The 25,549-nt window shown below is 42.8% G+C and overlaps 1 protein-coding gene across 1 annotated transcript in view; it reads left to right on the forward strand.

Annotated features, from left to right (window-relative positions):
• elp3 (elongator acetyltransferase complex subunit 3) overlaps positions 1 to 25,549 on the forward strand; it is an 80,639-nt gene that overhangs the window by 10,496 nt on the left and 44,594 nt on the right. The window contains exons 3-9 of the mRNA XM_033021721.1: positions 2,092 to 2,230; positions 7,288 to 7,358; positions 9,391 to 9,454; positions 10,788 to 10,856; positions 11,449 to 11,603; positions 20,739 to 20,900; positions 22,096 to 22,222. Coding sequence (XP_032877612.1) covers positions 2,092 to 2,230; positions 7,288 to 7,358; positions 9,391 to 9,454; positions 10,788 to 10,856; positions 11,449 to 11,603; positions 20,739 to 20,900; positions 22,096 to 22,222 — 787 coding nt within the window. The remainder of the gene's footprint in view (positions 1 to 2,091; positions 2,231 to 7,287; positions 7,359 to 9,390; positions 9,455 to 10,787; positions 10,857 to 11,448; positions 11,604 to 20,738; positions 20,901 to 22,095; positions 22,223 to 25,549) is intronic.

Below are 25,549 nucleotides of genomic sequence, written 5' to 3' on the forward strand. Positions count from 1 at the left end.
ACCCGATTTAGTTAAAAATTAGCTGCAGCGTACGAATGTCACAGTGATTTTTCGTCAGCGGCTGAACAACCTCGATTTCAATAGCCTAGAGAAAATCGTGTTTTAAACCCGCCCCCCTCTCAAAGGCGCCAAAGTCGCGCACACGGGCAGCGACAGAACTGCAGCGCCGCTGAAGGTATGTTTTGCAACATACCTACATCTATTGATCTGAATTATAATTTATGTTTATTTGACATTCCCTTTAACAGCTTTTGGAGATAATATTTCAGAAGTTCACGACTCTGTTATAAAGTGCTTTCTAATATCACATCAGATGGTATAAATCCAGTTTTAAGATTATACTAGACTAATGGGACCCGTTGGGTCTCATGTTCACACGGGAGGGCTGGTCCCTCAACGCAATATTCTACCTCTCCACCAATTCCAATATGGGTGGTCAGTGTGTGGAGGGGCTTTCTTGAGAGCTAGTATGGGTGTTGTGAGCTGAAGGGACTGGTTTCCAGAGGGCTAGTATGGACATTGTGGGCCAAATGGATTCTTGGGGTGGCAGCTCAGTCACTCAAGCCTGTTGTGCTGGTAGCTCACTCACGGCTGGCGGGCTGATAGTTGACGCGGCTATTCCTTGAAATTCCATTTCAAGCAGGGTGCAAGGCCACCAAATTCAAGGGCAGTTTCATACCACTTCAAGCAGGGTGCAAGGCCACTAAATTCAAGTGCAGTTTCATACCAGTTCAAGCAGGGTGCAAGGCCACCAAATACCAATGCAGTTTCATACCATTTCATGCTGGGTGCAAGGCCACCACATTCAAATGCAGTTTCATACCATTTCAAGCCGGGTGAAACCACCATAAAACCACACAATACACCACAAAACAGCACATAAACACCACACTCACCGTTCAGTCGACATTCAGTGTGTTCAATTGATTCACAGCTCAGACAGAGTCGTGACCTCTCCCTCCCCCATCTTGCAGAGACTGAACCACACCCACACGTCTGGGTTTTATAATCACTCCCCCCCCCTACCCACCGGAAGGGGCGTGGCCATCATGGCATGATTGACAGGAGAGAGATTCTCAACATTTTTTAAACACTAGTAACACTTTTATTGGTGGCATGAACATTGAATTCTCACAATTCTGTTAGCCCTTGCCGTCTCCTCTTCCTAGCTCTCCCTCAGCCCTCGGGCTCCTCCTCCTCCTTTTTCCTTTCTTCTCCCCCCATCAGTCTGAAGAAGGGTTTAGGCCAATAAAGAGTAACAAGGCACCCAAATAAATTTCTAACGTGAACATCCACCACAGCGACTCCCCCCCAAATTCCTCACTGTGATGGAAGGCAAAAAAGTTCAATCTTCTTCCCTTCTTTGTTCTCCCGCGGGATCATGGATGTTTCGGCCTGAAGAAGGGTAACCTGCTGAGTTATTTCAGTTCGTTGTATCCTCTTTTGTCTGCATTTGACCTTTCAAGTGTGGCACCAGTGCACTGCCCTCAATTGATAGTCTTTGTGAATAGCTGCTTCACCTGAAAGGAGTGTGCATCTCCGGATGGAGAAATGTAGAAGCCCTCGACCTCCATGTCCATCATAGAAAAAATAGAGCAGTATTTAAAAAAAGGATCCTTGAAGATGGAAGAGATTATAAATTTGAGCATAGCTAGATTGTATACATCTGAACAACCATGGTTGATGCAAGGTCTTCCAATGTTTTTGCGCTCCGTTCTGAGTTTTATACTGTAAGTTGGAATGCAATATGTCACTACAAATTTCCAATTCTTAATTAGCTGCTGATTTTGGATTCCAGTGGAGTTGGGGTTACTTTCAGGTTCATCTGAAGGTTTTTATTCAAATAGCCTATTAATGTTAAAAAGAGACAGTGCTGGAGTATTTCAGCAAGTTAGGCAGCATCTCTAAAGAACATGGATAGGTGCTTTGGGTCGGGAAAACTGAGGAATGGGTCCAGACCCAAAACGTCACCTATTCAAATTTTCCCGAGTAGCTGCCGAAAGTTATTCCAGAATTTTTTTTTCTTTTGCGGTTCCTTGTTTCTATATCCAGTCAATTAATATTGTTCCCCTCATTTTAATTTAAAAACAGAATGAAAACAAAGACTGCGTCGAAATATGGACTGACCTCGCAACCCAGACTGGTGGACATTATTGCAGCTGTGCCTCCTCAGTACAAAAAGGTTTTGTTGCCAAAATTGAAGGCAAAACCTGTACGAACAGCCAGTGGGGTAAGGATACAAGTTCTGAGCAACCAAAGAAATGCAAAAACATGCACACTTCATGGAGAGCAAGTCCTAATATCTGAGCTCTTAAATGGTTGAACTGGAGCTTTAACATAGAAACATAGAAATTAGGTGCAGGAGTAGGCCATTCGGCCCTTCGAGCCTGCACCGCCATTCAATATGATCATGGCTGATCATCCAACTCAGTATCCCGTACCTGCCTTCTCTCCATACCCTCTGATCCCCTTAGCCACAAGGGCCACATCTAACTCCCTCTTAAATATAGCCAATGAACTGGCCTCGACTACCCTCTGTGGCAGAGAGTTCCAGAGATTCACCACTCTCTGTGTGAAAAAAGTTCTCATCTCGGTTTTAAAGGATTTCCCCCTTATCCTTAAGCTGTGACCCCTTGTCCTGGACTTCCCCAACATCGGGAGCAATCTTCCTGCATCTAGCCTGTCCAACCCCTTAAGAATGTTATAAGTTTCTATAAGATCCCCTCTCAATCTCCTAAATACTAGAGAGTATAAACCAAGTCTATCCAGTCTTTCTTCATAAGACAGTCCTGACATCCCAGGAATCAGTCTGGTGAACCTTCTCTGCACTCCCTCTAGGGTAATAATGTCCTTCCTCAGATTTGGAGACCAAAACTGTACGCAATACTCCAGGTGTGGTCTCACCAAGACCCTGTACAACTGCAGTAGAACCTCCCTGCTCCTATACTCAAATCCTTGGAACTGTGCTGCTGCCTGTCTTGGCCAGGACTCTCTTGTAAAAGAGATTTTTAATCTCAATGAGACTTATCCTGGTTAAATAAAGGTTAAATAAAATAAAATAAAAAATTTTTTGCTATGAAAGTTAACATACCATTCGCTTTCTTCACTGCCTGCTGCACCTGCATGCCTACTTTCAATGACTGGTGTACCATGACACCCAGGTCTCGCTGCATCTCCCCTTTTCCTAGTCGGCCACCATTTAGATAATAGTCTGCTTTCTTGTTTTTGCCACCAAAATGGATAACCTCACATTTATCCACATTATACTGCATCTGCCAAACATTTGCCCACTCACCCAGCCTATCCAAGTCACCTTGCAGTCTCCTAGCATCCTCCTCACAGCTAACACTGCCCCCCAGCTTAGTGTCATCTGCAAACTTGGAGATATTGCCTTCAATTCCCTCATCCAGATCATTAATATATATTGTAAATAGCTGGGGTCCCAGCACTGAGCCTTGCGGTACCCCACTAGTCACTGCCTGCCATTGTGAAAAGGACCCGTTTACTCCTACTCTTTGCTTCCTGTTTGCCAGCTAGTTCTCTATCCATATCAATACTGAACCCCCAATGCCGTGTGCTTTAAGTTTGTATACTAATCTCTTATGTGGGACCTTGTCGAAAGCCTTCTGGAAGTCCAGATACACCACATCCACTGGTTCTCCCCTATCCACGCTACTAGTTACATCCTCGAAAAATTCTATAAGATTCGTCAGACATGATTTACCTTTTGTAAATCCATGCTGACTTTGTCCAATGATTTCACCACTTTCCAAATGTGCTGCTATCCTATCTTTAATAACTGACTCTAGTAGTTTCCCCACTACCGATGTTAGACTAACTGGTCTGTAATTCCCCGTTTTCTCTCTCCCTCCCTTCTTAAAAAGTGGGGTTACGTTTGCTACCCGCCAATCCTCAGGAACTACTCCAGAATCTAAAGAGTTTTGAAAGATTATTACTAATGCATCCACTATTTCTGGAGCTACTTCCTTAAGTACTCTGGGATGTAGCCTATCTGGCCCTGGGGATTTATCGGCCTTTAATCCATTCAATTTACCCAACACCACTTCCCGGCTAACCTGGATTTCACTCAATTCCTCCAACTTCTTTGACCTGCTATTTCCGGCAGATTATTTATGTCTTCCTTAGTGAAGACGGAACCAAAGTAGTTATTCAATTGGTCCGCCATATCCTTGTTCCCCATGATCAACTCACCTGTTTCTGACTGCAAGGGACCTACATTTGTTTTAACTAATCTCTTTCTTTTCACATATCTATAAAAACTTTTGCAGTCAGTTTTTATGTTCCCTGCCAGTTTTCTTTCATAATCTATTTTTCCTTTCCTAATTAAGCCCTTTGTCCTCCTCTGCTGGTCTCTGAATTTCTCCCAGTCCTCCGGTATGCTGCTTTTTCTGGCTAATTTGTACGCATCATCCTTCGCTTTGATACTATCCCTGATTTCCCACGGATGTACTACCTTCCCTGATTTATTCTTTTGCCAAACTGGGATGAACAATTTTTGTAGTTCATCCATGCAGTCTTTAAATGTCTTCCATTGCATATCCACCGTCAACCCTTTTAGAATTAATTGCCAGTCAATCTTGGCCAATTCACGTCTCATACCCTCAAAGTTACCTTTCTTTAAGTTCAGAACCATTGTTTCTGAATTAACAATGTCACTCTCCATCCTAATGAAGAACTCAACCATATTATGGTCACTCTTGCCCAAGGGGGCACGTACAACAAGACTGCTAACTAACCCTTCCTCATTACTCAATACCCAGTCTAAAATAGCCTGCTCTCTCGTTGGTTCCTCTACATGTTGATTTAGATAACTATCCCGCATACATTCCAAGAAATCCTCTTCCTCAGCACCCCTGCCAATTTGATTCACCCAATCTATATGTAGATTGAAGTCACCCATTATAACTGTTTTGCCTTTGTCGCACGCATTTCTAATTTCCTGTTTGATACCATCTCGAACTTCACTACTACTGTTAGGTGGCCTGTAGACAACACCCACCAGCGTTTTCTGCCCCTTAGTGTTTAGCAGCTCTACCCATACAGATTCCACATCCTCCAAACAAATGTCCTTCCTTTCCATTGCGTTAATCTCCTCTCTAATCAGCAACGCTACCCCACCTCCTTTTCCTTTCTCTCTATCCCTCCTGAATATTGAATATCCCTGGATGTTCAGCTCCCAGCCTTGGTCACCCTGGAGCCATGTCTCCGTGATCCCAACTATATCATAGTCATTAATAGCTATCTGCACATTCAACTCATCCACCTTATTACGAATGCTCCTTGCATTGAGACACAAAGCCTTCAGGCTTGTTTTTACAACACTCTTACCCCTTATACAATTATGTTGAAAAGTGGCCCTTTTTGATTTTTGCACTGGTTTTGTCTGCCTGCCACTTTTACTTTTCACCTTGCTACCTATTGCTTCTACCCTCATTTTACACCCCTCTGTCTCTACGCTCACACATTTAAGAAACTCTTTCCCTTTAACTCCACCCTCCACTATCTCATTCGACACCCCCCTTATTCAGTTTAAAACCACCCGTGTAGCAGTGGCAAACCTGCCTGCCAGAATGCTGGTCCCACACCTGTTAAGATGCAATCCGTCCCTTTTGTACAGTTCCCCCTTACCCCAAAACAGATCCCAGTGATCTAAGAATCTAAATCCCTGCCCCGTGCACCAGTTCCTCAGCCACACGTTCAGGTCCCGTATCTCCCTGTTCCTGCTCTCGCCAGCACGAGGAACTGGAAGCAAACCGGAGATAACAACCCTGGAGGTCCTGCTTTTCAGCATTTTTCCGAGCTCTCTAAAGTCACGCTGCAGAATATTCATCCCCTTCTTTCCGACATCGTTTGTGCCGACATGCACTACCACTTCCGGATGTTCACCTTCGCCCTTGAGGATTTTCTGCACTCTGTCCGTGACATCCTGGATCCTGGCATCAGGAAGGCAGCACACCATCCTCGCATCCCGTCTGTTGCTGCAGAAACCCCTGTCCGTACCTCTCGCAATGGAGTCTCCCACTACAATGGCGTTGCCTGCCTTAGGCCTTTTTGGTTTTGGCTCAACAGCCCTATTCGCATCACAAGCCAGTCCGCCGCCCAGTGTAAACACCTCTTCTGTCCCGACAGCTTCTAAGTGGGTGAACCTGTTCACAAGAGGTACAACACCCGGGGACGTTGGCATTCCATGCTTCCCTCCCGTTCTCACTGTCTCCCACCTTCTCTCTTCCAGTACCTTAGGTGTAACAATCGTACTGTAGGACTTGTCGAGGAACGACTCCGTTTCTCGGACGAACCGGAGGTCATCCACTTGCTTCTCAAGTTCCCCAACACGGCCCTTCAGGAGCTCTACCTGGATGCACTTCTCGCATTTGTAGCAGCCAGAGGCACCAGCGGTGTCCTTGACCTCCCACATACTGCAAGCATCGCACTGAATCAGCTTGCCTGACATCTCCTTCTTTCGTCTCTACCTCTCAAGCGTATTGCGTGGTCTCCTCTCCTCAGCCTCCTCGTCAAAGACTCACACTTCCCTCACAAGGCCGCTCACTCACTGCCACTCGTTAAGAGCCGTCTTGCTTAAATTGACTGATAAATTGCCTGATTTACCAATTTACAAACCAAATTCCTCAGTTTTCAACTGTTTTCCCCGCACTGACTCACATCTCTCCTCCCACTTGAGCTAGAGCCAATCAGTCGTATCTCTTGCTAAACTCCTGCTGCTGTTGCTCCCAAACCTACAGCAGTTCTGAGTAAAGTCTGCCTGTCCTTGGCCTCTACTTTAACTGTTTTCACTTCTCTCCTCCCACTTGGGCTAGAGCCAATCAGTCATATCTCTTGCTAAACTCCTGCTGCTGTTGCTCCCAAAACTACAGCAGTTCTGAGCAAGTCCTAATATCTGAGCTCTTAAATGGTTGAACTGGAGCTTTATTTTGTTTCCTAGTGTAGAAATCTTCTGAGTTGGTGTATCTGTTTGCATCCTTCCATTTTATTATTGTATTTTCTTGGGCATTTATTTTCTGGATGCAGTGACAGATGTTAGCTGCACACATCTTTCTTGAGGGAATGGTCACCAAAATAAAATAATTTTTCAGCTATGTCATTAACTCTTTCTCTGTCAAATACTGCTCACTCTGTTATATTTTGCCTTTATTTCATATTTCTAGTAATTTATTTTTATTTTTTCATTTTGAGCTCTAAGCCATTCAAATAATATCCAATTCGCCGCTGCTCTTTACCTCTAATTAATTCTGCCTCTTCCCTTCACAGATTGCTGTGGTCGCAGTGATGTGTAAACCACACCGATGCCCTCACATCACTTTCACAGGAAATATTTGTGTGTAAGTACTCAATTCAATGATACATTATTGTCGTGTGTGCCTAGGTACAGTGAAATGCATTGTTTTGCATGCAACCCAGTAAAAGCATGCAAAGACCTCACCTAGGCTGTATACAAGTCGCCCTGGTTCTGGCACAGAGAAAGTTACAAAAGTTCACCAAAAATTCATGTCCTCCACCTGCCGCTGCACATGGTGGCAGCAGGTGGTACCCTGCCGGGTCCCACCGATCTCTGCTGCTCCCCCCCGTCCCCCATCCTTTGAACATAAAGTTACCTTGCACCTGCCCCAATTCTTTCAATCAACCTGTTTGCCAAAACCTCATCCTTGAAACTAGAATAGTTTGACACTCCACTAATGACTGCAGTCTTTAGCAATGTTACAACATTTTGAGATTTTAAAAATCAAGTCTGCAATTTATCCCATCAGATAAAGCAAAAAAGAAGTTTAATTTGACACCTAATTCACTTTCATATCAGTATTAAAAAAGTTATGGCCATTTTCATACTCGGAAATTATCATCTTGCTCCCTATTGCTTTTCCATTGACTTAAGTCAAAAGCTGTGATCGAGGACAGTCAAAAGCCCATAACTTTCTTAAAAATTAAGAGAACTGAATGAAAATTTCAGTTATTATAGATTGAAGCATTCTGAAACAAATATGAAACAATCTTACTTGAATGACCTGAAATTAAAGCATATAATTAGTTAGTTACCTAATTGTAGCTTATTACAAAATTCAATTACTAGATCTAAACATCTATCCATTTCTTAATGAAAAAGTGAACATTTTTAAATAGCCTAAGTGTCCAAATAACATTCACACAAGAATTCACAATATAACATGATTTTTAAATCTCATTGTCATGAATTTATAGGCCAAATGGAAGGAATTTAATGTTTAATTCCTGTAAATTAATGGCCATTTAAATCATCTTGCGAGTGAGATTTTGTGGAACGCGATCGTTTGGAACGTTGCGGTTTGCGGTGAATTTAAACCCCATATCGGCAGGAAAAACACTGCCGGTTCGTATGGGGCCTTAATCACATTTTCGCCGATGAAATTTGTATTAAGGTCATCCTAAGAAGCAAGTTTATATGTAAAATATACGACTTACCTTATGTTTTGTTCCCTACGTGAGACCCGTCCCGTTGATGGCGTTAGAAGTAGATTTTTTATTTTACTCCAGCGATTTAATTGTCCCGCAGTTTTTAAAAAAAAAACTTCCGAGAACAGCAGTCGGAACGATTTTTCAGCATCAGGTAGTAGCCCGAGAAAATATATCTCGGACAGGCAGGAGAAAACGGTATTTTAATCCCGCTCCCCCCCCGCCCCCGCCTCAAAGGCGCCAAAGTCGTGCACACGGCAGTGACATAACTGCAGCGCCGCTGAAGGTAATTTTTGTAACATACCTACAGTCTTCAGTACTAAATATTTGTTGCTTCTCCAGGTCCAGAAAACATTGGGCAGTAGTTTTGTGCCAAATTGCTGGCATTTACTCCATACAACTATCGGGAAATTCGAAACTCTTGTTCAAATATAGAAGCCCCTGATATTGACTTGCCGTTTCTCCCAGCTACTCCCCAGTATTGCACTTCATGTCAATTTGCAGAATGCCCAAGCAGTAACACTGCTGAATCTACCCAGTGAACATGCTCGAGGTTAGAACTGGTTCAGGAACAATGAGCCCATTCATTTGAATGCCTGGGAATGACGACAAGGGACAATGTACATGTTTTTAAATTAATTGTTTGCTTTGATGTTTGTGGTTAAAATGTCTTTTTTTTCAGTTCTGAAATTTTGATATAATTTTATGGATGTTATTAATTTCCTCGGTGAAAGTGATCAGCAAGCAAACTGGAATTGGCATTGACTGTCAAAAGTAGGAAGAGGATTAATTTACAAAACCTGTATTCTTGATTGAGCAGAAAGTCACAGTAAATGACAATAACTTGCAAGGAGAAGAAGAATCAAAACAGTCATTTAAACTTCTGCCCATTCTACAGTGTCTGTAAACTTGTTTTGTGAACTCTAGGTACTGCCCTGGAGGTCCTGATTCTGACTTTGAATATTCAACCCAGTCATACACAGGATATGAGGTAAGGAAGCCTGTTAGATTGCCAGACAATGTACTGATGCTCAGTGATTATTGCTATGAAACTATTTTTTTTGAGCAAAGAACCATAAAAATGTCCTGATTGAAAATACACCAGTTCAGTAATTTGAATTAACTGTTTATTTAGATATCTCGGTGCGTGTTGGAGCATCACCTCTGTGTGGGCTTATCTTTGCCTCCCAGCTGTTACCAATGCATCATGCAGGCTATTGCGAGTATTGCCCGTGAATCACCAGATAAACCGATAGTAGCCACTAACCTGTTAATCCTTCAGTGATAACTCTGGCTATGCATTGATAACTCGGTTTCTGCAAAATATTACAAGAAAGTTCCTTTCACACATGCATGAACTATACACATTGTTGCTCCTGCTCTTGTGCTCTTTTAACTTACTACTTGGCTCCCTTCATTTTTTCATTTTTCCGGTTATATTAATGTTTTTATATATTTCATTAAAGCACTGATAACTTGCCTAAAGTTTTGGGGGCATATCATCTTTCTATACATTTTACCAAAAAACAACTTCATCCAAGACTTCATAAGAAATTGCAGAGAATTGTGGACACAGCCCTGACCATCACCCAAACCAATCTCCCTTCCATTTACTCCAATTACACCTCGTGTTGCCTTGGCAAGGCCACCAGCATAATCAAGGAAGAGTCGCACACTGGCCACTCCCTCTTCTCCCCACTCCCATCAAGCAAAAGGTATAGGAGTATGAAAACGCACACCTCCAGATTCAGGAACAGTTTCTTCCCAGCTATTATCGGGCAACTGAACCATCCGACCAACAACTAGAGAGCAAAGGTAGACAAAAAGCTGGAGAAACTCAGCGGGTGAGGCAGCATCTATCTCTTCAGAAGGGTCTCGACCTGAAACATCACCCATTCCTTCGCTCCATAGATGCTGCCTCATCCGCTGAGTTTCTCCAGCTTTTTAGTCTACCTTCGATTTTTCCAGCATCTGTAGTTCTTTCTTAAACAACTAGAGTGCAGTTCTGAACTATTATCTACCTCATTGGAGACCCTTGGACTATCTTTGATCGGACTTTACTGGACTTTATCTTGTACTAAACTTTATTCACGTGGACTTTATCTTGCACTAAACTTTATTCACGTTATTCCCTTTAACATGTATCTTTACACTACGGATGGCCTGATTGTAATCATGTATTGTCTTTCCACTCCCTGGTTAGCACACAACAAAGGTTTAGTAAAAGTTCTGTAGTTTTGTTTTATTGCTACCTAACCATTCACATTGTTTTTGGAACTTGAATTGGCTGCATTTATATCTTTGTCATTGTTCCCTTTGAATAGCCAACCTCAATGCGAGCCATACGTGCAAGATATGACCCCTTCTTACAGACGAGGCATCGTGTGGAGCAGGTATGTGGAGACGTGTCGTCTTTCTCGTCAGCAAATATATGTCAATGTTCCTTGATTCAGTTGCTGCTTTTTAACTCCAGTGCATGACAGACCAAGTGATTGAGAAATATCCAAGACGATGGAACCACCACCATTTTAATATTACACTTCAATAAACAAGAGATTTAGTATCTTCTAGAGGTTTTTTATAATTGTGTTCCATTCATGTCTTTCTTCCCTCGACCACCCTGCTCATTTACCCAATTTCATTTTCTCTGCAGCCACCATGTTCGCTCTTGCGAACAACTCACCTCGCTCACTCTTTTCTTTCTTTAGTCTCCACCTGCGTCGCTCGAGTAGTTCTGACCTTGGAGGTCTTTTAATTGAACCTGTCAGGAAGCTGGAAAGTCAGTGGTACTATTAATATGATAGTTGGGTTGGCATGTGTTATTTTGTTGATATGGTGGAAACATAAATCTTGGGGCAGTTTTGCAGAAGCAAGTGGTGTTTATTCCGAAACGTGTTTCATTGATGTATTTTAGTCACGCAAAACATTAAATTGGGTTAATTCAACCCAATATTAATTTACTCTGTTTCCGTTTCCTCCATTTAGTTGAAGCAATTAGGACACAGTGTGGACAAGGTTGAGTTCATTGTGATGGGTGGGACGTTCATGGCACTCCAGGAGGAATACAGGGATTACTTTATCCGGAACCTACACGATGCCCTGTCAGGGCACACCTCCAATAGTGTGGCAGAGGCTGTCAAGTAAGTAAAACTTTGAAAAACATTGGGAAGTTGTTAACATTAGAATGCTCAGGAAACTCTTGATGCATCAAGGTGCCAAAGCCTCTCTGTCTGGATGGTTCTTAGGTTGCAACAGAGTTACACCAGCCCAGCAGCGATTCGCTACACCTCTGCACACTCACTGACTGCAAATATACTGTCCCCGGCATTAACAGCAGACTCCCAGCAGAGGGCGCGCCTCTCACAGATCTGTGACTGAACAGCTTTTCCAGGGCAGACAAAGTAATATGCACTCGCACTTTGATCAGCAACATCTTTCCGAGCTCTTTCAGACACCAACTGCACTTTAACACAATGTTTGATCTGAGTCGTGTAAAATCTGAGCACTGATGGTCAGAGGCTTGCTCATACATTATTTTAAATTGCACATTCTGCATCCAATTGGCTGTGAAACTTCCCAATTGCCAGTGTGCAGAACTTGCACTGTGGCCATTCCTTACATTTTCTTTCTCTACGTCATCCTAGGTTGCCAGGTTCCTGCACCTGCCTTAATAATATCATACCTGCCACAGGCAAGGCTTGGGCACTTTTTAAAAATGTGAGTGGAAAGGTGTGATGAAAGATATTAAATGCTTTCATTTATTTTTCTCTGTTTCTGCAAGGAATATTGTGATGTCTCACTGGTTATGGTCTCATTCATCCTTTTCATTGTTTCTGACCCATTTAATTTTATACTTTATCTCCCTGTCGTGCACTCAACTGCTTGTGCACCTGCTTAGACGACTATTTGTTTCCCCTTTGTCTGTCCGCCCAAACTCACTCTCATCCCCACTCTGTTTCACCCGGATGTCCAGAGCACCAGGTCCCTTTTGCCGCACCTTCCTGTTCCCCTGGTACTGCTGTCATGACAATTGTCTCCTCAGCTACTCTTTATCACCCATCCTCCCCCCCCCCCCCCATCCCCTTGCTTATCCCAGTCGACGTTGCTGCCACTGAAGCTTGTGCATAGAGTTGAATCACGAGTAAATGAGTCATTATTTGGAACGCCAGTCATATTACAAACGTCGATCTATATCCCAGTTGATGACGTGCCCCAGCTTTGGTTCTGGACAATGAATAGGATGACACAATAATACCCTATACCTCTTTAGTTCCTCTGGGTAACGTTGCAAAGATTCTGCTGCTTATTTCAGACTAATAAAAAAAATGGGAAGTAAAATTGGGATATCTGAGCTACTTGTTAATCAATTTGGACAAGCATCATAAAATTCAATATATCTGCCTTAAAACCAATGACTATAATGTCCTTATGATGTTCTTCCTTTTAGTAAAACATTTAGAGGCTCCTCTGAAGAAAATCTGTCGCAGTCCCATTTTCTAAAGTATTTCTGCCAGTTTGAGTTAAACTTAAATAAGCTGTGTTGAACCGTCACCTGATATAGCATCAATTATGAGATGGATAACTGGGCCACTTAAAACAGCAGGAACCAAGATGTATCAATTCCAGTGTGTGAAACCCTTTTGTCTGTGAAACCCGGCAGTGCTCTTTCAGTTATCTTGATCAATGATTGCAAACCCGTCTCAGCCTTGTGCCAAGGTCAGGTTTGTCTGTTACAGACCCTTGCAAAGTATCTCAGAACTTCCAAACATGATGCCAGTGAGGCAAAGCTAGCTTTTCTTTCCTTGTTGCAAATATTGTTGCTCCCTCATTCTTTTCCCTTGCTGTGTGAGATTGTGGATAAAGTGACTGAGGTATGTGAATCAGTGATTGATTGTTTGGTTGATAGTAGTGATCTTTCTTGATATAATGGTGTGAAATAAATCGAGCTTGGACAGACAATCAAGCTGTTGTTGGATTTGTGGGAACCTGCCCAATTTCATACAGAAGGAACCTGCCCATAAACATGATACTATGAGCTATGTAGTCGATGTAGAACTAGACTGATGGGGAATTCATGTGAACATTGTGCTATAATGGGGTTCTTCTCGATGAGTTGAGAGAACCCTGTACCTTCCTGTTGATAATATCAGGCTGTATCTTGGCAAATTGATTGGAAACAAAAGCAGGTTTCTGACAAAGGATATGATGTGGACACGACAGAAAAGCTATCAAAGATGATTACGATGAATGCCAAGCCTTTGGGAGACTGAGAAGGCTTGATTTTTCACAAAGATTTTAAAACTGAGACGGATTCTATCCCCCTCTCAAGCAAGGAAGTGCCAGGAAAGTCCATTCCAGTGAGCCTGACATCAGTGGTGGGCAAGTTACTGCAGGGAATTCTGAGGAACAGGATCTACCAGCATTTGGATAGACAATAACTGAATGGGGATGGTCAGTATGGCATGTGCCTTAGTGGGAAAGCACAAATTTCAGTTTTTCGAAGAGGTTGTAGCGGCACCAAACGTGGTGGATAAAGGTAAGACGTCAGGCCAGTTCAAACACACGTTTATTCAGGGGTCGACACGTTAGGTTGGTGCGCTAACTATATTAACGTTGTTGCTGTAGCTGAGTGAGGTTGTTCACTCGGGCTCAGCTACCGGTTGACTGCTCTAAGGTCTCGAGGTGAGATAACCTTAAGTACCAGGACACTCCCTCTAGCCCATGACGTCACATGCCCGTCCTCGTACCTCCTGACCAGGGTTCGACCATAAGTGGCCCGTATATAGGCTGACGCCACAAGGTCATGAAATGGATTAGTGAGGACTGGGTGATGGACAATGAGGAAAGCTATCTAAATTTACAAAAGGATCTGTATGAATTAGGGAAGTAGGCCAAGGAACGACAGGTGGAATTTAACTCTGACAAGTGTGAGGTGGTGCACACAGGTAAGATAAAGCAGGGCAGGACTTGTACAGTAAATCGTAGGGCCGTGGAGATTGTTGTAGAGCAGAGACACCTACGGGCACAGAAACACAGTCCCTGAAAGTGACACAGGTAGACTCAAAGATGTTGCTGAGGCCAACTTTTAAATATTGTGTGCAGTTCTGTTCACCCTGCTATAGGAACAAATGTAATTTAACTGGAAAAGGTGCAGGAAAGATTCACGAGTGTTACCAGGACCCTAGAGCTTCAGTTATAAGGAGGAACTTGTTTTTACAGACTTTGTCCGTGTTCCTCGTGGGATGGTCACCATGGAAAGGTTCCTGTCTGATGTTAGAGATTACTGACCTCAATATGGCAGATGGGAAAGGAGGGTGAAATGTTCAAGAGAGAAGTTGTAGCACAAAGACCAACATAATGTTTCCTGCATGACTGAGACTGGCTTTTAAATGGAAGGTCCATGGTTGTGTCTAGTTATACCATTTAGAAGAAGAGGAAAGTTATGTTCGAGGACTGAAGGTGTTGGTAATGGGTGAGAGTGTTGGGACATCACAGATTCATTCTCCCCATGGAATAGTCCGAGAAACATGGTGTGGGAGGAAGGGTGGTGCAATGAGCCTGCAAACATTGATTGTTCGATGACAGTCTAGGTCCAGAAACAATTTTTAATCATGGATTTTAATGAGATTTAAAGCATCTGGTGATTACATATCGATTGAAGTGCACCATTTATCAGTAGATGGTGTTTTTATGATTTTGTAGTTACTGAGATGATTTGAATTTTTTATTTTAGAGTTAAATGATTGCTTTGTTATAAAACAATTTTTTTCCCACCTACGTCAATGTTCTGGTTGAATCGGGCAGCTTGGAAGATAGGCTACATAGAGATGACATAAGAGCAGATCAGTCATTGTGACAGCTGGGCTGGTTCAAATGACGAGCAGCCAGGGACTAAAAACTGCAGTTAATCACAATAAATGTGAAAAATTAGCTGGATGGGAGGCAAAGTGATTTAAAAAAAATGTTAATTATCTTCCATATTACAGCACAAGAGTTAGTTCGAAGACCGGAAGAGCAGTGAGCAATTTGCCGGTGATGCTGGCTGCGCCTCTGCAGATTCCTTGCGATCTGTCAATGTTTTGTGCAAAAGTGACAGCAGTTTTGCTGTATTATACCAGTTTCAAATATTTGAGGAAGAGAGGAAAAAAAATCTTAAGTCTGAAGAAGGGTCCCACTCCGAAATGTCACCTATCCATGTCATCCAGAGATGCTGCCTGACCTGTTGAGTTACTCCAGCCTCTTGTGTTTTGTTTGGACAGCGCATAAACTCGTCAATCTCAAGGATCCAAAGACCTGCTCCCACGAGCAAGATGGGGCCACCAAGATTGGGGATGCTCTGGTTACCATCTTCAAAAAATCTAGTTTTTTTAAATTGTTCCTGTGGATTGAAGGGCAACAAATGTGACCTCATTTGTTAAAGAAGTAAACGACTGACCTATTAGCTGGACGTGGGCAGTGCAGAGGGTGCTGAAATCTATATTGAAGAATGTCATAACAGAGCACGTTGAAAAGATCACTAGGATTTAGCAGTTGGTATGGATTTATGAAGAGAAAATGTTTAACTAATCTGCTGGAGTTCTTTGAGAATAGAATAAATAAGGGGGAACCAAATAGATATGATGCATTTGGATTTACAGAAGTCTTTTTGTCAAGGTCCCACAGGAAGATGGTCAACAAGGTTAGAACCAGGAGTTGGAAGTAATATGCCTGACTGAGAGCACAGGGTGCAAATCAACTGATCTATCTCAGGTTGGCATGATGTAAGTTGCGAATAAACCCCAGCTGCAGCAGTGATCTATATCAAAGATTTGGCTGAGGGGATCAAATGTCATATCTCTAAATTAGCTGATATTAAATGTGGGATTATGAACGTGGAAGTGAATGTAAAGAGACGTCAGAGATATGGGTAAGCTAGGTGAGTGAACAAGAACATGGCAGATTCGGTGGTGAGGTGGAAGAATGTTAACCTACCTACTTTGGTGCAGAAATAGAAAAGCAGAGTATTTTATGTGGTCAAAGATGGAATAATAATGGCGTCCAAAGAAGACCAAGTGTCAATGTACAAAAGCCACTGAAATTCTACTTGCAGGTGCAATCAGTGACTGCGAAAACCAATAATGCTTTGGCTTTTATTACCAGAGTGTTTGTGCAGGAGTTAAGATGTGTTACTGCAATTATGTAGTGCTTTGGAGAGACTATAAGAAAATGTATATAAATAATGGAAGTGCTACAAAGATTAACTAGACTGATTCAAGGAGTGTTGGGTCAGCGATGTGAAGAGAAATTGATTGAAGAAGGCATGTATTCTCTGAAGATTAGAAGAATTAATGTATCTCAATGTAGAAGAATCTCAATGTATTAAAGTACAAAATCATACTGGCTCAACTGATTGGATGCAGGGAATTAAGAAAAAAGGGTCTTCCCAAATAAAGGCGTGGTCATTTCAGACTAAGATAAAGAAACGTTTCTTCATTCATTGAGTCTTTAGAATTCTGTACTTTGGAGGCTTAAACTTGAGTTCTTTGAAAATAATTGATTTTTCGATGTTAAGAGAACGGTGGCATATGGGGAGAGTGCCGGAATAGGACATTGTGGTAGAAAATCCGCGATGGTCAATGAATGATGCAGTAGGCACGAGGAGTTCACTTGCTCCTATTTCATATGGTCTTCAGTTCATTCATTGTCCCTGTATTTTCTGACTTATTATAACTTAATGTTCCAAAATATTCAAATCCTTGCTTGACCTGTGCACAACCTCTTCCAGCTTTACAATATGTTCATTCATTTCTGTGCATTCTACTTTCCTACAATCCATTAACATTAAACTCTTTGGGCTACCTCTAAAATTTCCTCTATAAATCTTCCTGCCACTCTGCGACTCATTCTTACCCATGTGTATGCTCCACTGAGTTTCAAGTGTAGATGGTCAGACCTGTTGGAGACGGCCATTAGCCGGCACTTCGGTGGCGTAGATGTTACTTGCAAATTATCCCGGACGTTCTCCAGATCTTGTTGTATGCAGGTTTGAACTGCTTCATTCGTTGAGGATCTGCAAATGGAATTGAGCACTGCCAGGGCTCTCGCTTAACTTTTTTCCCCTGTTGCCAGCTGGGCAACCGTGGCAGCTTTTTAGGTTGCCAAATGACAGTTGAGGTGGTCATTTAAGATGGCTTGCATGACGCGTGCTCGGACGAAGTGTGTAGTTACCAGTCGGAATTATGCTCAATGAAGCATTCACATTATTTCTGCTTCAAATAAAGTCACAAACTAACATATTCACCAATCAAGACATGATATATACCACAATGACATGCAGCAAAATTATAATACGGTATCTCAACTTTTTTTACACATTGCAATTAATGCAATTTCTATTATTTCTTTCCGCTTCAAAAACAAAAATGTGGTTGGATTATTCAGCGTATGATCAACCTGTGTCAATAAATCCTGGACCTTGATAACATATATGCTTAACCATGCACACCACAGATTGATGCAAGCATGTTTTCTGTGAAGGATTATCATGACATGGCCATAGCATGGGTCGTTATTGTTATTGGTACAGAAACACTCTTGCTTCCCACATAATTTATCCACTACAAAATCATTTTATGATAATAGCTGTTAAAACCGACTATACCCATCTGACGGGTTAAACATTACACTAACTAGCAAGAGATGGCCAAAGGACATAAATGCAGTAAATGTTCTTTTGGTAATATATTTAAAGGTGTCAAGACGCCACATTACCGGACATTCAGATTAGATGTATGTGGCAATGAAGATACACAGTTTGTAAGCAACAATTTAAAAAAAAATAGTTGATAAACGCTTTTTCCATTATTCCCACTTCAGAATTAACGTTAAAATTTCAACTGAAATATCTCCCGACCAAATTTGTGATGTATATGACTGTAGAAGTAAAACCTGGATAAATCCAACGTATAGTTGTGAATGTTGCTCATTAAATAAACAGTACTGATACTCCATATATAGAACATTGATTTGCCGTTAAAATAAATTCTGTAATAACGTGTCAGTGACAATCGAACACTGCGGTTTTAATGTTTCACGTGTTCACAATTTAATGAATCCATCTTTATGGATTAAAACAAATAATAAGATTGGGAATTAAAACATATTTGATTGCATTCCGTTATCAAACATAGTCAATGTTCGCTCTGAAGACATTTCCAGCACAATAGGGTCGGGGGGGGGGGGGGGGGGGTGTATGAATCAGTGCAGGGTGGATAGAAGGTGGTTGTGGGTGGGGGGGGGGGGGGGGGCTTGAGAAGGCAATCGGTGCGGATTGGATAGATTGAGGCAGGGGAATTAGTGTGTGTTGGTTGGAGTAGGTAAAATTGTGAGGGGAGAGCGCGAGGGATGTCGGTGGGCTTGAATGGGGGGATCTGTGCAGGATGGATGGGTGGAGCAGTGCAGGATGAAGGAGAGGAGCAGTGCAGGATGGATAGGAAGGGGGGTCAGTACAGGATGAATTGGGGGACCAGTGTAGAATTGATGGGGAGTGGCAGGAGAATCAATTCGAGTTGGATAGGGAGATCAGTGCAGAATGAATAGATGGAGGGGGGAGATAAGAGGAGTGGAGGGGGGCGTACAAGAGAGAGAGGAAGGGGCAGTGGAGGTGGAAAGGAAGGCCAGCGCTCCTCGGACAACACCTGTCAGGCACGGAAATCGCAATTCAAAATATGGAGGAGACCGCGGACAGAATATCTTGGCGGCCGCGCGCATGCGCACACTCACACACATGCGTGAGGCTTCGGAGGCTCAATCCAGCGCTAAATGCAACTCAACTGCCTGTCTCGCCCAAAGATATTAGAGGAGCTCCTCTATAATCTTTGGTCTCGCCTACAGCCCTGTCTCAATCCAGACAGTGATAGGCGGAGTTGAGCAGCGCTGCTTATCTGCGCTGGCTGTGGGCCTGGGGGCACCACGCCCGTCTGACTCCCGACGTTTCTGGCCACCCCCGGGGGGGGGGGGGGGCCTCTTGTGTGGGGACGGGGATGGTCCAGTGGCGGTTCGGCAGCGATTGCAGCGCCGGAGACCGTGATCGGTCCTGGCTGCGGTGCAGGTCTTCCGAGAGTGTTTTGGCACGTCTCCCTCCTCCAATCACCGCGCTCTATCCTCAGCCCCCCCCCCCCCCCCCCCCCCCCCCTAATCTACTTCCACATCTGACCGACGCCTCCCTCCTCCAAGGATTTGTTTTGAAAGCGCCTTTGGCGGAGTGGCAGCAGCGGCCTTTTTAAGGCCGGGCGGGGTGAGAGAGGAGGAGGCGATGGAGCCGTCACCGCTTCTGCTGTGCGGGGCCCATCATTCACTCTGACCCTCCGTCAAGCCACACTTAGCATCTTTCCCACAACCATCGCCGGCACAAAACGTCACGTTATTTTTCTCCAGAGATGCTGCGGGACCCGCGGAGTTACTCCAGTTTTTTGTGTCTACCTTCGGTATAAACCAAGTTGCTAAGCCGGGCAAAATGACTCGCCATTTAGGTTGCCCGGCGGCACTTTGAGTGGTCAGTGGCACCCGGGCAACCGCTAATTTCGAGCCCTGACTGCACAATCCAAGATTTCAAGGTTTCAAGGTCAGATTATTGTCACATGTACCAGTTAAGGTACGGTGAAATCCATCAGTGACTATCGTTACTTCTGTTGTTATGATGGAAGGAAGGTCACTAATGAACCAGCTGAAGGTAGTGGGCCCAAGGCATTGCCCTGTGGAATTCCTGAACTCTTGTCCTAGGGCTGGAGTGATTGATCGCTAACAACCACAGCCATGTTCCTTTGTACAAGGAATGACTCCGATCAATGTTATCCCTTTGATGCATTGGACTTCATTTTAACCAAGGTGCCTCAAAGTCGAGGGCAGAAGGTATCACCTCTGCTCCAGAACTCAATGCTTTGATCCAAGTTTGTTGCATAGGTGACAAGTGTTAAGTTATGTTTGGACTGGTGTGTATGGGGAATGGGACACCTCATCTCAACATATTCATTACAAGCCTGACATACGGGTGTATAATTCTAATAGAAGAAAATTAATTAATTCTGCACTGTATTCTCTCTGGGCTCTCTGAAATAGGTTTGAACATGTGAGTATTATGTACTTTCTTATGCGTGCCAGTAGCATTGTTACTGACATCTTCGTTACGCTGAGACCCTGGACAACTTATACAGTGACTTGGGAGCTGCTCACTATTTTGCTGCTGCCTTCATCCAGGTAATCATTACATCAGTGAATCGTTTTTAATCTGATTTCAGGTACTCTGAGCGTAGCAATACCAAATGCGTTGGGATCACGATTGAGACCAGACCAGACTACTGCCTGAAACGCCACCTCAGTGACATGCTGCAGTACGGGTGCACACGGCTAGAAATTGGAGTACAAAGTGTCTATGAAGATGTAGCCAGAGATACTAACAGGTGGGTATTGCTTTGAAACCCAAATGCTTTATATAAGCATTTTCAAAAATATGCGTTCGAGGCATAGGAACAGGCGTATCCCATCCCGTTTAATACTGATGTACTAACCTCAGTGTAACTTTGAGGCTGAGGCTTCTACTTCCGTGAAACTGACTGAACTTTCAAAGCAGGGTACAATGTGTAACTGCTTCTCCATTGGATTAGAGCAAATTGTCTTTGGAGTGAGGTCAACAATTTATCCTTCCAGTGGTGTAGTGTCCAGAACTGAAGAGTAATTGTGGTATGGTCATAGCAGGACTTTCCACAGATGTATTTCCATGTTCCAGCTCACTAGATATATATACTACTTGTAACTGATCACATACATGTGTAATAGGTAATGTGATTCTATATTGCACATTTTATCACTTACAGATAGAAGCATAGTTGATAGTCCAAAACAAATCTGTGAGGCATCTTGAGTTAATCCTGAAGATTGAATTCCTCCCTTTTTTTAAATTCTTTTTTGTGCTAGTCAATCTGTTTTCCTAGCAGATCAATAAATGTTCCACAATTCTGTGATTTCAACTGCAGCACATGATCCCTTGTGGGGTATATTATGAAGTGTCTTCTGGCATATCTGAACAGTGTACAATTTAGAAATAAAATACAATATACTTCCCACAATATAACGTATTGATGTATTCCTAATATTCTCTTCTTTGTTCTGTGTTTAAAAAAAAAAAAAAAAAACCTCCCCCTTGCTCAGTCCCTCCTTGTTCCACAACAAATGTTGGCCCTCCATGGCCCAGTGTTCTTTTGTGTTCGTTAACAGCTTGACTACAGTGGTGTTGCCTCTCAGCTCAGTGTACACTCGAGTCTGCTAACAATCACTGGGTGTTGGGGACAGAAGCCGAGTGCATAGTGAAGGCCACGGTCTCAAATGGAGAAGTTGTGTGTAGAAAATGTTATCACTTTCAAAGCATCTGTCTACATCATGCTTGCTGAGGTCCACAACTGAAACACCGATCCTGACTTTGTTAAAGTGTTTCATTGTTTTACGTTCCTGGTCATTGATTCTTGTAATCAATCTGATTTTTATTTTGAATATAATTGCTACTGTTTGACTGTATTCTGCTGATGTGTGTCTCTTGGGAGCCCACGGCAGAAAGCACATGAATCATCAGGTTAACATTTGCTTCTCTTCTTTCCTCAGAGGTCACACAGTCAGAGCAGTGTGTGAGTCATTTCAGCTGGCAAAGGACGCTGGTTTTAAAGTTGTGGCCCATATGATGCCTGACCTCCCAAATGTTGGTCTGGAGCGAGACATCGAGCAGTTCATTGTGAGTGTTTATCCACACAGCCCTCCTTTTCAAACATTCATACTTTTATAAATCTTGGTGTTTTAGTTCTGTACGAGAGGGAGAACTGAGTGTTGGTTTGATACAGCAATGTGATCGGCTAATTTGATTGATCCATAAATAGACAAAAGAAACAAGTTCAAGAGTGTTTATTTTTCATAAAGGTTGATACCAGTATTACATCCAGTTTTATCCTTTCTCTGTTTTAATAATAATGATACACTGAGCGGTTTGGCATTAAAAGTCAATTATATTGCTACAGTTCTGGATGTAGACCAGACTGGTTAAGGATATCGGTGAACCAGATAGGATTATATGATGATAATGTTGTAAGCAAGACTCCTTGTGGCTCTGTCGACACTAGTCCCACCTGGATATGTTGGGGACATATCCACCTAAACTGACCCTATCCATATGCCGGTCCAAATGTTTTATAAACCATGTTCTGATGGAGACAATGGAATTGACAATAAATGTTGTACCACAGTTACGGGTTACCAGCAAGAAACCAGTCTGAATTAAATAAGCAAAGGATTTGGTTTCAAGCAAACTTGATCTGGCTGCAAGCAAAAATTTGTATTGAGAAAAGGCCTGGAGTAGATTAATTAACATTTGGTGTCTGCTAAATCAATTTTGTACAATGCAGAAAAGAAAGCTCTTGATTTGCTGTCCCAGGAGATTATACAGTAACTGTTGGGGGAGAACAAGATTCCCAATTGTGGCATAGTTGATTGGAGAAAGGCCATTGGTCAATTGGTCTTTTCAAGCACTTTCAGAGATTTACATTTGTTATATTGCTCCCAAACGATAAAATATTTGTCATCATTTGCTAGATCATCTGAGAGTGAAAGGAAACACAGTTGTGGAAATGGGATTTCTCCCAATCTTAACACTGATTACCATTCCAAGAGGTGGCATGGGTTGCCCAGAGGAGCTGATGCTGCAACATTGGTGTGTTTTATTGTCTTCCTTGCTGCTCCATTTTCCAACCATTCTCCTGCTAATGTTGGCTAACTGGTACTGAAGGGTAGATGGAAATAATTACCTTGGAGCTTTATCAGTGCTCTGAACAGTTTGTTAATTTTTTTTTTTTAATTTCGATGCTGGACAAGAATCAAGAGTGTTTTATTGTCATATGTCCCAGATAGAACAATGAAATTCTTACTTGCTGCAGCACAACAGAATATGTAAACATAATAAATAATATAACAAAACTCAGGGAAAAAAAGAACAAACAATAACAGTGCAATAATAATAATAATAGTCTATTGTAGTTCATAGCTTATGAGGTTGTAGTGTTTAATAGCCTGATGGCTGTAGGGAAGAAGCTGTTCCTGAACCTGGAAGTTACAGTTCTCAGGCTCCTGCACCTTCTTTATACCTGTACCTGTTTGATTATAGCTGTGATTTATCATCAGTTGGGGTTTTCACTCCAGACACATTGCTCCCCTTTGCAGGAACTCTGGGTGTGGTTCGTGCAACGGTGTTATGTAAGCTCGAGATACTCACTGAGTGCAGAAGTCCTTGTAACAATTAGTTAAAGCCAGGGTTGAAATAATTTTTTTGCGACTAAACTCATTGCTGTCACAGTTATCAAAACACATGTCGAACAAAACTCAAAACTAATCAATGCCACTTATTTTTAATGTTGATACGATACACGATACTCGTGGGTTTTACTGCATCATTGAGTGGCTCCAAATTGTTGAATGCCACGGTTGAAGCACGGATACTTTATGTACTCAATGGTGATAAACTAATACATGATGTGATGCAAAGGATTAATTGCACGAAACATAAAAACAGACTGGAGCAGCCTCTGTGGATATGTAAAAAAAAGGAAAAGATTATCATAGTTTCATGTGGGTGATTACAGACATAAAAAGGACAATAAGAACATGCTGAAGAAATAGAACAATTTTTTTGCTTCATCTTCATGCAAGAAGTCTTAAAATACTGAAAATGGTAGACGATTGGTCCAAAGGGCAGTATGAAATGAGACAAATAGGAGGCAGCTGACTTGAAGAGAAATGCATAGGCGCACCTTAAATTGTAAGTGAAAACTTCTCATGACCCTCCTGTCTATCCATGCTAATACACCAACCTTGGAGGCTGAAAGACTCCACAATAAAGAAAATCTAGCTTATGTCTCACACCACACTACCACCGTATATACTCATTTCCTCAGACCCTCATTCTTGCAGTACATCCCTGCACAGTTTTCCCTTTGAATATATCAACTGCAGACCTCTGGGTTCCTTTTGAAGACCAACCTTTGCAAAAATACCTTGAGGTCAATTTTGCAATTCTTGAGCATATTGGTCAAACAATATCACTGAATATTGAGCCTCTATTTGCTTGTCCTCTCTCCTGATGTATTTCCCATACTCCACACCTGTTTTCTCCAACCACCGAAATTTCCGCCACCTCCAACGGGATCCCACCACTAGCCACATTTTCCAGTCTCCACACCTTTCCGCCTTCCGCACAGACCGTTCCCTCTGCAACTCCTTGGTTAACTCATCCCTTCCCACCCAAACCACCTCCTCCCTAGGTACCTTCCCCTGCAACCACAGAAGATGCAACACCTGACGCTATACCTCCTCCCTCGACTCTGTCCAGGGGCCCAGACAGCCCTTTCAGGTTAGGCAAAGGTTCACTTGCACCTCCTCCAACCTCATCTACTGTATCCATTGTTCAAGATGTGGACTCTAAAACATCGGCGAGACCAAACGCAGACTGGGCGATCGTTTCGCGGAACACCTTCGCTCAGCCCGCATGAACCAACCTGATCTTCCGGTTGCTGGACACTTTAATTCTCCTTCCCATTCCTACACAGACCTTTCTCTTCTCGGTCAGCTCCATTGTCAGAGTGACGCTAAATGCAAATTGGAGGAACAGCATCTCCTATTTTGCTTGGGCAGCTTACAGCCCAGTGGTATGAATATTGATTTCTCTCACTTTAGGTAGCCCCGGCATTCCTTCTCTCTCTATGCCTCCCCCACCCAAGTCGCACTAGCTTCTTATTTTCACCCTACAAACAGCTTACAGTGGCCTGTTTCCTTTATCATCACTTTTTTTGCATATCTTTCATTCATTATTCTTTTTCTCTCCACATCACTGTCTATATTGAGTCCTGTTTGTTTTGTGTTTTTTGGGTTGTTTATTTTCGTTTTGGTTAGTCTAGTTTTGGTTTTTAGTTTGTGTTTTTGGGGGGGGGGGGTTGAAACGGGGCTTGCTGTCTCTCCCTGCGGGGGAATGCGACTTTTTTGTCGTATTCCCCTTCTCTGCCTCCGTCTGCGCTGAGGC

The sequence above is a fragment of the Amblyraja radiata genome, chromosome 5 (genome assembly GCF_010909765.2).
Source record: "Amblyraja radiata isolate CabotCenter1 chromosome 5, sAmbRad1.1.pri, whole genome shotgun sequence".
Lineage (NCBI taxonomy): Eukaryota > Metazoa > Chordata > Chondrichthyes > Rajiformes > Rajidae > Amblyraja > Amblyraja radiata.